This window comes from Akebia trifoliata, chromosome 1, assembly GCF_017979445.1.
Source record: "Akebia trifoliata isolate Shusen 1 chromosome 1, ASM1797944v1, whole genome shotgun sequence".
In the NCBI taxonomy this organism is placed as follows: domain Eukaryota; kingdom Viridiplantae; phylum Streptophyta; class Magnoliopsida; order Ranunculales; family Lardizabalaceae; genus Akebia; species Akebia trifoliata.
Genome location: NC_141375.1, coordinates 32,445,787 through 32,458,146, shown reverse-complemented (window position 1 = coordinate 32,458,146; position 12,360 = coordinate 32,445,787). Strand labels below are relative to the sequence as shown.

The 12,360-nt window shown below is 34.9% G+C and overlaps 2 protein-coding genes across 2 annotated transcripts; one reads left to right on the top strand and one right to left on the bottom strand.

Moving 5' to 3' along the window:
- Positions 1 to 396: 396 nt before the first annotated feature.
- LOC147411839 (GPI-anchored protein LLG1-like) lies at positions 397 to 3,180 on the bottom strand. The gene is given in 4 exon segments (XM_086453000.1): positions 397 to 913; positions 2,708 to 2,764; positions 2,873 to 2,905; positions 2,908 to 3,180. Coding segments are annotated over 4 exon segments (450 nt in total). The 5' UTR covers positions 2,948 to 3,180; the 3' UTR covers positions 397 to 593.
- A 3,664-nt stretch (positions 3,181 to 6,844) lies between these two features.
- Positions 6,845 to 8,967, top strand: LOC147411838 (uncharacterized). The gene is made up of 2 exons (XM_086452988.1): positions 6,845 to 6,946; positions 7,636 to 8,967. Exons 1-2 carry the CDS (start codon positions 6,928 to 6,930, stop codon positions 8,835 to 8,837), a joined length of 1,221 nt encoding a protein of 406 aa, XP_086309114.1. The 5' UTR covers positions 6,845 to 6,927; the 3' UTR covers positions 8,838 to 8,967.
- Positions 8,968 to 12,360: the final 3,393 nt, after the last annotated feature.

Below are 12,360 nucleotides of genomic sequence, written 5' to 3'. Positions count from 1 at the left end.
TTAATTATCTTGCAATAACATATATTACATACTTGGAGCCCAAGTCTATGAATGCTTTTATCAAGCTGCATCCCCTCCTCCCCATCTATCCAATACATCAACTTCATCTCTGTGTGTGTGTGTGTCAAGGTAAATATTTTCTTTCTTAATAACTTTTCAAGTACATTTATGCTTTATTGTGTTCCATAATTTGTAAATGCTTTGTGGCATTTTAATAATAATGGAAAACTAATTTACCAATTCTCTACAGGAACTCATTTTTGTCAAAGCAAGGAACAAACAACATGGGGAGAAGAAGGAACAAGAAGGAGAAACAACCCAAAAATAACAGCAATATAGGTGTCCCGTGGCCATTAACATTACCCGAACCCGTAGAGAAGCTAATAAGGAATCCAATGAGGTTTCTTAACGGACGTTATAGAACCAACTATAATGGATCTAGTGGTTTTGATACAGAAAAATACATGTACTGAAAACCCAGCCTTCAAAAGCCATCTTCAGAAGGTTTGAAGAAATTAAACACACTTTGGAGGAGACTGACATCTGGGACTCAAACATTTGGACAAATAACACAAGGAAGCCAACTGTGAACATTAGGACTGGAAGGGAGCCCGGTAAGTTAGACCTCTACTCTTGTCATCAGAAGATTCAGTAGGTGCTGGTGTGTCGCATTCAAGTCCTCGCTTACTATCTTGGCACTCGCTGGCAAATAAGCCAGGCGGATACTTCCCATAGAGGTTTATGTAGCTGAACATGGTTGTGGCACAATCATTAGTGAGGTCATTCAACTCAACAGCATACGGGCATGCAAAATCCTTGAGGGCTTTACAACATAGATTAGCGGGGTACTGAGGTCCTTTACACTGACTTGTGATGATTTTGTAGTCCAGGAACTCGAAGTTAACGGGGCAACCTGCAAAAGATGACAGGAGAGGATCATACAACATTCTTTAAGAGAACAATGTCCAACCATTCAAAAGTTGCCATGTTGCTATAACAGACATGCTCAAAAAGGATTTTTGGGTCAAGACTTACTGTTCTCTGTCGGGCCATTTTTTTTCCTGGTATTACTCATAAATTGAGACATTTTTGGCTAGCAATCCGCATACACGAACTGGATTTTTAAATTACAACAAAAAAAATTCTATATATATGGATGTCAAGATATTTATAAACTACTTGGATGCATTGGCGTGTTAATTTCTTCTTCTCTTGCATTTTAATCAGTAAATTGGATTACTGGAAACCATAGCCTCAAGAAATTGAGTCCTTGGCCATAGGAAGCTGTCTGATTGAGATATGGACTTGACTTAAAGCTTTGGCTTTTTTATGGAGTTTTTAATTAACGATTTGAAGCATTCTAAGGGGATTTGCTATTTGCAGAGTCCCTAATAGCCAAACATTTACCTAGAGGTATGTTGTGCACAACTTTTTTTATCAGTGCCTCTTCTACAAAATTTGGAGAAGTGAACTAATTAGCAGCCTATTTCTAACACATTGTCCATGTTAAAATAGTAGCCAATCAACCTAAACTCTCTCTCCACACACGCATGTGCTCACAATATTTTCATCAAATTCATTCTTTCATACTTCCAAGGTTTAATCCTTCAAAAAAGAAACAACAGCTAGACTGTAACAACCACTCCAACTAAAAGAAGCATAAAAGTCTCAACCCTTAGACTAGAAAAAGAATTGGATGGGTAGGCCTGTCACAGAGAAACAAGAAGATGGAGAAGATCCATAGATTGCTGGAGTCGTGAAAAATCAATTAGATTTGTAAAGATTATGATCAAAAGAAAATATATAACATATACGCTTAATGATCTTTTATGTAAAATTAGATGTTATAAGAGACAACTTTATAGTTATAATAACTTCTGTGCCAACTCATAAAGAAGAAATCATTTTTATGAAATATAGTTTTGTGCTAATTTTTTTTTGCTAAGCCTCTGTGCCTAATCACATAGATACACCTAACTTTAATAAAGGTAGAGCTCACTCAAGCCTAGTACTTCTCTTGGCTGGTAAACTAGACTTGAACCATAAGGTCAAAGTTACAACCCAATTTGTTAGCCAACTGAGGCATGGGTCCAAGCCCAATCAAACCTACAACTGGGAAAAACTTTCTTCTATCAAATTTCTTTTTTTTTGGGGGGGGAATTCTACATTGTGATTTTGCATCCTCAATTCTCTCTCCTAAAAGCAAGACCACAACCAGGAAATTTTACCCTAGAAAACTCATTCTTAACAAATAGGATCTGAGGCCAAACAAATCTCTTACGCGAAGTGCGAACTTAGTGAATCATTTTTTTTCCGGATGACTTGAATCCACGGCATCGAAGTTGCTTTGCAATGTGTCAAACCAACTGAGCTATGGGTTTAAGCCCTAAGTGAATCATATTAATCACAAAGAAATCACAATCTATATCATTCTCCTTTTCTAATGTTTCATAAAAAACCCATCAAAACAACCGAAAAGAATTGAAATTTCCCCTACAAAGTACAAACCCGTCTTACCTTACAACATAATAATAATAATAAATAAATAAACCCTAAAATAACAAATTTCCCTGCATTTCTATCGTACGTGATTGAATTTTGAATATTCACACAATATAAGAAAACAATGGCCATAAAAGAAAAAAAAAAAAAAAATAACCTTGAATCCTAGACGGGGAAAGAAACAAAAAATAAAAGATTTATTTACTTTTTTTGGCCTGAAGGAGGGTCCGACTGGTAGATCCGCGAGATTCGAAGACATCTCCTGGAAATATCCATCGAATTTGAGATCAGAAATTAAAAATAAAAACTGAAGGACCACAAATCAAATTGAGCAATTAAGTAGATCTAGGATTTCAAATTAAATTAACACCTGAAATGAAGCTTGATGCAGCCAAGCCTATCCAAAGGAGAAGAGAACCGCAGACAAGCAGCGATTCCACGCCATATTTGCCTTTTTTGGTCTGTAGATCCTTCGATCTCTCCCCTTTTCCCCTAAACAGAAAGAAATAGATTTGGAGAAGAAGAAGTGCGTGTGAGAGAGATTTAGGAGAAAAATTGAGAAATTTTGGTTTTTCGATCGCGAAAAGAGGAGACCGCGTCAGTTATCTCTACGGGGGACGCGTTTTTGTCTGTCTGGACTCTGGAATCTGGAATCTGGAATCTGCATCATACATGCTATACATGTCTGAGGCTGAGCTGTATACATGTCTGAAACTAGAAAGAGTAGGCAGGAATTAGGTCCCACGCGTAACGCCAACAAAGATAAGTGCAATCACTCTGGCTCTCACAATTTTCTTTTTTAGAGATGCTATTGGCATTCCATCTTTTACTAATTACATCCCCCAATTTCTTAAATAATTAATCACATCTCAATTAAAGATTAAAACACACCATTCAAGCATTACAAAAGCTTGGTTCAGGTTATCACCCCAACATTACAAAGAGAGACAGAGAGAGAGATTCTATTGGCACCCCACCTTTTATTTATCCTCAATTCTTAACTTATTTTTATTAGGTGAATCTTCTTTTTATGAGTGGATATGACGAAATTTTGAGTTTGGTACACTAATCATTTTATTCTCGAAACATGTTTTTTTTTTTTTTATATAGTGAATTTGTCAATTTTATAATCTACAAATTTATTGATAAAATACTAGCAATTTTGTCATATCAATAAATTCATTGGAAAAACATGTTTTGAAAATTAAACTAAATAATATATTAAACCCAGAATTTTGACATAAATAACGCACATTTTGAGAAAAATTCTTCTTTTTTTTTTTTTTTTTTTCAAATATTTAAGTTGTGGTGTAATAAGTAAAAGTTGGGGTTTAATAGCAGCTCTTTTTTGTCTTCCTTTTTTTCAAATGTTGACGGTAAATAAGTGGAATTGGACAGCAATATCATAATTTAATAATATTACTTTTTATATCAAATTATATATTTAAACAAATGTCCAAAAGTTGGGTGGAGATAATTAATTTTTTCCATGGATCTGCATCATCTTTTTCAAACCCAACATCAGTGAAACGTTTTTCAATTGGATTGAAGTCTCAATTGATTCTCGATTACTATCAACCAGTGATGTTTTTGTCAACTAATGTTTTGATCTCTCGTATTTACAAATTAAAAGAAGAAGAACAAGAGATTTTGATTTTCTTCCAAGATTTTTCCTTTATAACATGAGTGTTGATAATTTGACAGACTTTTGGTGGACGGACTTAAAGGACTTGAAGCACGCTAGCACAAAAACACATAACTTATTAAAAAAATAAAAAATAGAATTTCTCTCTTCTACTCATAGTGAAAAACAGAAACTTTCAGATCTGGTCACCTTGTGACATTCAAAATCATGATTGGATGAAATGGGATTGTAGTTGTAGAGGATAAAATTATATGAACTTTAAAATAACAAAAAAGTAGTTATTTTTCATCGTGGAATTTTATTTTTAAATGTGGGTGCTCGATAACCGTTCATTTTAAACACCATGGATCAAGTTCGAAAAACAATTATTTTAATTTTGTTTTTTTTTTTTTTATAATATGAATATTTTCATGAAATCTAGATGTCTGTGTCGTTGGATTGTCAATGTGGGCCCCATAATCCTTTTAAAGATTTGCAATCTAAAAAAATAAAGACCTGGGCAAAGAACGGGCAAAAGAGAAACTTTCTCTCTTTGTATATGCTTCCACGTCAGTGTGTGTCAAGTCCGTCATATTATCAACACTCTTAAAATATCTCTATAATAAAATAGAATGATAAACCCCACTCCCTTTATCCTCCAATAAAGAGGGATCAAGAGGTTTTTTTTGGTACCTAAAAGAGGAGATTAAGAGACACAACTACTTGTAAATATGTAATTTTATTTAATTTTATTCATTGACATGTTGCTATAAAAAAGAATGGTGATACTCTAACGTCATGTAAGCCCCCATCACAGAGCCATAGATCATTGCCTCATAATACACAAGAGAAAGATTTATGATTCTGCATATCCCTAGACAAATAAAGAGGGAGAAGGGGGGGGTTGAGAAAATCTAAGAAAAGTTCAGATATCAAATTCTCTAAATTAATTGAACCATATAAGGGTATGGTCTTTAAAGGTCATAGGCATATCCGTGACATAATTGGGGGGGGGGGGGGGAGGGGGGTTGAGAAAATCTAAGAAAAGTTCAGATATCAAATTCTCTAAATTAATTGAACCATATAAGGGTATGGTCTTTAAAGGTCATAGGCATATCCGTGACATAATGAAAATCAGTAGATCAGGGAATGCATTATTAATTGATGTTTATGAAAATTTTGCTTGCTATGATAATTATTTAAATAGGTTTTAGTATTAATAATAGGAAAAATCACTAGACCAACACATATTAAGTTCTAAAAAATTTTATTTGATTAGTAAGTTTTAAAAATATTTCTCAAAGCAATAAAATGTTGTGGTAGAGCCACCTACGATACAAATTGCAAATGTTGTCGCATTTAAGGGGAAGTTATATGGGTTGAGTTTGCAAGGAACTCTTGCGGTTATTGACATTGATTCTTATTCAAGAACGACGATATTGAGTGCAAAAAGAGCAATTCCCTCTACCATATCAAAGTATTTTAGAGAATAGTAGAAGCTTGGGGTGAAATCCTGGTGATCTACTTGACTTCCAGAAAATCAACTAACATAGTAGACGACGTGGAGGTTTTCCAGTTTGATTTGTCTCATTATTTGGTTGGAGTGTCGATTCTACAGATAAATCTCATGTCTTTTATCTGCCAATACCCAAGCCTAGTTTAATGGCTGCGTATTTTGTTATAAATTGAAAAATAAGAACCAACAATTTTAGTCATTGGATGTAGAGTCGTGATTTTTTGACACCCCCTCTTACACACGCCCCCTGATGTGGCATGGGCTAGAATCATAGATTCTTTTTCCTCGGATACACAACTCTACATCTTCATAAATATCAAATATGTGCAGTTGTGTATCCCAAGGAAAAGAATCGGTGGTTCTAAGACATGTCACGTCACAATAATAGTGACAGTTTTTTTTTCCTCAGCTGTTCTGCCACGATAGTTCGTAAATACTTATAAATTTTAAAAATTCTTATGGGACAAGCGGGCATATCTGGTTGTCTTCTCAGTCTCAAGCTCAAGTTCAGTCCAAAATTCAATATCTATTTCTATCTTTCTTCTCAGGCACAGTCTGTAAGTCGGGCACGGTGGAACATACAAGTTCTCAGGTACAGAGGATTCGGCAAATCTATATCTGTCTTTAATAGCTGATCAAGAACTCTGTGTCAGAGTGCCACTGTGCCAACGAAAATTTAACCATGAAAAGCCCAAGCCCAAGCCTAGACATTAACTTGGGAGCCAAGGAAGAGGACCCCCAGTTCCCATAAAGTCGTTGGCAGCGAGTGGGCGTTTGACTGATCAGGGTCCTCTACATGCTGCCACGTACCTCTCATAATTTAATTACTGAAAAAATAAAAAGTCTCAAGTACCATTCGACACATTTTTATTAGGCAAAATTTTCAAAATGGTTAGGCGGGTGGTCAAAATTACTAATTCAACCTTTTTTTTTTTTTTTAATTATCAAAAGTCATATATCCATTTTGGTATTTATTTATTTTTACCAAGATGGATATCATTGAGTTGTCACATCTAGATTTTACCTTTTTAACCTCAAATAAAAGCCAAAAGTACATATAGGATTTATTTCAGATTGAAAATAAAATTATAAGATATTATTTTGAAAAAAAAAATTTATTTTATATGATTATTATTATTTAAAAAGAAAAGGATGAAAAGGTGAATTCTGGGTAACATCTACAGTTTTGTTTGAAGGGCAGGCGCAGGCCTGTGAACTCTATATAAGTTGAGTAGATTGCTCCTCCGAGTTTAAAATTCCAATCTTTCTCGTTCTCACAAGAACCATGCCACCACTTTTTACAGGTATTTTATTCGACAATATTTTTCTCTTTTTCCACAGTCGGGTTTTAATTTTTCTTAAATTATTAGCACTAATATATTTAATTCATCATGTCTAATTAGTTTGTCTCTTTGGGTTGAATTGAATTTATATATTACTGCTTATAAATGGTGTGATGTGACTAATGGGTTGATGCCTTCTACCTTCTCTTAACTTATTGGCTTTTGTAGGGGTTTGCATATGTATATGTTAATCTTTCTCTCTCTCCTTACAAGTTCTTGGGCTCGCCACCCATTGCTAATTTGTTTTGAGTTGGACCTTCAAACTTATGTTGGTATCAGAGTGGGTTTTTTTCTCTTTCACATCACTTAATTAATATTTCCACGTGCTTTGACCCACACATGCTGGGTGTGTTGTGTTTAATCTCACATCGGACGCTCATTGCCTTGTCTCTCTCCTTATAAGCTCTTGATCCTCTTCACTAATTGCCAATTGGTTTTGAGTTGGGCACCCTAAATTATAATAACTTCAAATTAAATGAAAAAAAATCCATGGCCTCCGACAATGGAATCCATAAAAGGGTGAACTTCAAAACTTTTGTCTCTGTATTTTCTATTTTATTTTCTATTTTATGATTATTATATTTTGTCGTTCTTCCGCAGGAGTAGTTTCAACAATATAGAGATGAGTTACAAATTTTCTTTTTTGGCAGTAAATCAGACAAAAAAGCAAGGAAAGAAGAAAAAAGAGAAGGGTAAGAAGCAATCAAATACGGAGGTTAATAGCCGCGAAAATAAAATGTCATGGCCAGATCTTCCGGATCATCTACTCAAGCTAATTTCCAAGCAACCATATATCTTTGAATCTATTAGTTTCGAAAATACAAGGTCATGGCCAGATCTTCCGGATCATCTATTCAAGCTAATCTCCAATCAACCACATCTCTTAGAATGTATTAGTTTTGGTGGGGTTAGCAAAATGTGGCAATCAACATCAAGAAAGTGTAATTCAATCAAACAGTATCCGCACCTCGTGTCGATCGATGAAGGTGAGAATAATAGGACCCATCTAGCCTTAACCTTACCTTGGTGCAAAGTATACTGGAGAAAATTACATAGATACGACTGGAAATACTGTGTTGGTTCCTCCCATGGTTGGTTGGTAATGAGAGGATCCAAGCCTTCCCAATATTACCTAATCAATCCAATTGGGAACATCTCCAACATGGAACTTCCACCATGTGATTCCAATGTTACGTTCCAACACGTAGTCTTGTCTTCCAAACCTCGCGATTGTACAGTTTTGGTAATAACTGGTGGTTCTCCTCTGGGTTTTATGTTCTTCAAATCCGGATTTAAACAAAAATATTTATGGACAAAAGAAGAATGTAACCTTCATGATCCGAATTCAATGCATAAACCATGTACCATTCAAATTGCAAGCATCGTTGCGTTTAAGGGAAAGTTCTATGGGTTAAGTTTGCAAGGAACTCTTGTGGTTATTGACATTGATTCTTATCCAAGAACGACAATACTTAGTGTAAGACGAGCAATTCCATCTACCATGTCCAGGTATTTTAGAGAATATTTAGTAGAATCTTGGGGTGAAATACTGGTGATCTACGTGATATCAAGAAGAACAACTAACGTAGTAGACGATGTTGAAGTTTTCCGGCTTGATCTATCTTGTTCGTCGTGGATTAAGTTGAAAAGTTTGGGTGATCGCGTGTTGTTTGTGGGACTAAATAGTTGTATGACTCTTTCTAGTAGTTGTTTGGGGTGCCAAGGGAATCAAATCTATTTTAGACACAGAATGAATGCAAGTTGGTGGGTGTTTGACATGGAAAGTGGAAGCATCAATCCCAGTTCAAGTGTCAATTCTACAGATATAAATCTCCCATCTTTGATCCGGTGAGCCCAAACCTATAGTTTAATGGCTGTGTAGTTTGTTGTAAATAGAAAAATAATAACCAATATTATTATTCACTGATAAATATATGTTAATGGCTACTTTGCCTTCTATGATAATAGAAATTTTTTCTTTTCATCCTTTTTCACATCAACACGCTTTATATGCAAATTTTAAGTAAAACTCCAAATGTCTTGAAAGCTTGAGAGCATATCAAAAAATTTATTTATCTTTGATTATGAACTATAAATTTGACTACTCACTTAATTATAAAATATAATAGAAATGACTCGTGCCCTTCATTCCATTTTGTCCAAAGCCAAGTCTTCTATTATTAGGAGTGAATTCATATCTGCTTTCATTGTCTTCATCTACATTTTTTCTTTTTGCCGTCAACTTCAATATTACTTCTTTCAAGAATTATAATCACCTTAAGTTGCACATGCCCAAACCATCTCAATTTCAGTATTACTTGTTTCTGGAACTGTGATCATGCTGTTTCACATGCCCAAACCATCTCAATTGATTTTCTCCGAGTACTTATTATCATTTTTGGAGCTACTCCTACATTTTCTAGAATCCATTTGTTCTAAATATATCTTTCTTAGTCTTTCTTCTCATCTTTGTTATAGTTGAAGTATAACTGGTCTTAACACCGTCTTATAGAAATTTTCTTTTGAGATTTTCTTTTGAGTCTGTCATGCACATAGTCCTTCAAAGTCACATCTCCAATTTGGCCTTCCAGCTCTGATTTTATGTATGGGAGACACCTTCCTCAAAATGTTTTCATCCTTATGTATAGAAGGATGGTGAAGTATCAATATAACTCTCTTGGGTACATTTTGCATTGACTTAGACACAGTCAATGGTTTAAGCTGGCATACCAATTTTGTTTTTAATCACGGGAGGCATAAAAGTACTTATTATCTAGGGAAGTAAACCAAAAAACTTGAAATTTTGATTTTTTTCACTCAGATCTATTCAAGGATGTTGGTGGATGTACAATCAGTGTGTTGAAAACCAAACCCAATCATGGTCCGACTATGTCAAGCCACGGTTTGTTTAGCGAATCATTCACTTTTGTGAATATTATGCATGCTTTTAACAACATATAAGAAGATAATTTAAACCAACGAGGGTTGAGCGCAGTGGCCAAGGCATCCCTCCAAAAATGGAGAGTTCTTCAGTTCAAGCCCCCTCGTCAGCCACCCACAAGGATTTATCCATGCTTATCTGGTTTGTGGGGGTATTGTATGTACCCAGGGGATTTGGGCAAGATATGGTGTTCTAAGATAATTTAGGAAAAATTTCACATACTTCTATATTTTTTTATATATAAATATAATCCATCCAACCAAACTGAATTATGATCAATTTAACAAATTTTTGTTCCAATCATGGGTTGGTTTTTAAAACATTGATATAAAATTAAACTAAATTGGGCTGATTATCAGTTTCTTCTCTCTCGTCATAACTTAGCATTTGATTATGCAAGTTGAAGCACATGTAGAGTTAATGGTCAACCATATTATTTATTTTTCTTACGATAATAAATTATTTAATTATCTTGCAATAACATATATTACATACTTGGAGCCCAAGTCTATGAATGCTTTTATCAAGCTGCATCCCCTCCTCCCCATCTATCCAACACATCAACTTCATCTGTATGTGTGTGTGTGTGTGTGTGTGTCAAGGTAAATATTTTCTTTCTTAATAACTTTTCAAGTACATTTATGCTTTATTGTGTTCCTTAATTTGTAAATGCTTTGTGGCATTTTAATAATAATGGAAACTAATTTACCAATTCTCTACAGGAACTCATTTTTGTCAAAGCAAGGAACGAACAACATGGGGAGAAGAAGGAACAAGAAGGAGAAACAACCCAAAAATAACAGCAATATAGGTGTCCCGTGGCCATTAACATTACCCAAACCCGTAGAGAAGCTAATAAGGAATCCAATGACGTTTCTTAACGGACGTTATACAACCAAAAATGTTAACAAAATGTATAACTGTGTTAGCAAGATGTGGAAGACATCTTCAAGACATTGTGGTCCAACCCAAGAGTACCCATGGCTTGTTCTTCCTCCTCATGAGAACAGTAGAAGCCATGATATCTTACTCAAACAATGGGACAATTACTGGTGGATGAAGCACCCATGCTATTGGCAAAAATGTACATGTTGTTCTAATGGTAACCAGGTAATATAACTATATATATTTTTCCTTGAGTGAGTTGGGTTGATTGGATCCCTTTGACCAATTATATGTATATATATGGTTTTAGTACTAACTGTTGATTCTCATCTGACCTTCTTTTTCCTTACAAGGATCGACAACTTACATGGACCAAAGAAGAAAAAAATCTTATCGATCCGAATTCCTCCCACGACCCATTGACTATACAATTTACAAATGCCATTGCCTTCAAGGGACTGCTCTATGTTATGAGTTTTCAAGGAACCCTTGCAACTATAGACAGAGAATCTAATCCTAGACTCAAAATTTTGAATGTAGGAAGAGCCATTCCTTCTGTCTGGTCAAGGGGTTTTAGAGAATATTTGGTAGAATCTTGTGGAGAGATCTTGATTATTTTTCTAATCTATAAGAAATCAATGAACATAGTAGATGACATCGAGGTTTTTCGACTTGATCTTTCTAGAATGTCATGGATCAAGATGGTAAGCCTTGGGGATCGTGCATTGTTCATGAATATTGGTTGTTGTGTGGGGATCAATGCAACTGAATTGGGTTACAAGAGGAATTGCATCTATTTTACCCATGGTGGTGCCGCCGATAGTTGGTGGATGTTCGACATGGAAGATGGAAGCATCTCACCAAGTTGGAGCATGGATTCTACGGACAGATCACCAATTTGGATCCCATAGTTTAATGGATATATGTGTGGTTTGTACTGCAAGGAAAAAATAAAATGACCAATGCATGTCATTGGATGTTGTTATCTCTTCATTGTTCTATCAAAATGTTTACTTATTATTCTCAACTGTTCATAGAAACAACAATAATAAAATCTTTGCCCAAAGTTTTTGGGTTGGTAAAAAGAGTTTGGTTCTTTCATTTCACTATTTTTTTATTCTTTTGTTATTGGAAGTGAGTTCATATGCGCTTTCATTATCTCCAACCAGTTTCTTTCGGGTTTTATAGTGTCCAAATTATTTGGATCCTTGGAAAAGTCCGCTTAGGAATGCCACTCTTTCTTACTAAAATGCATTATTAATTGGTCGTATAGTCACTGTTGTGCAGCGGTGTCTTGTGTTCAGTTTGTGACTGAGATCCCCGGGACTCAATAAGAAGTATTTGTGTAATGAAGGTATTTATGTAATCAGGTCGAAGAATAAAAGGTCTACCTTCAACTTCAACTTCAATTTTACTTCTTACTAGAATTGTAATCACCTTAAGTTGCACATGCCCAAACCATCTCAACTTCACTATTACATGTTTGTGGAATTGTAATCATGTTAAGTTGCACTTGTACATGCTCAAACCATCTCAATTGACTCTCTCA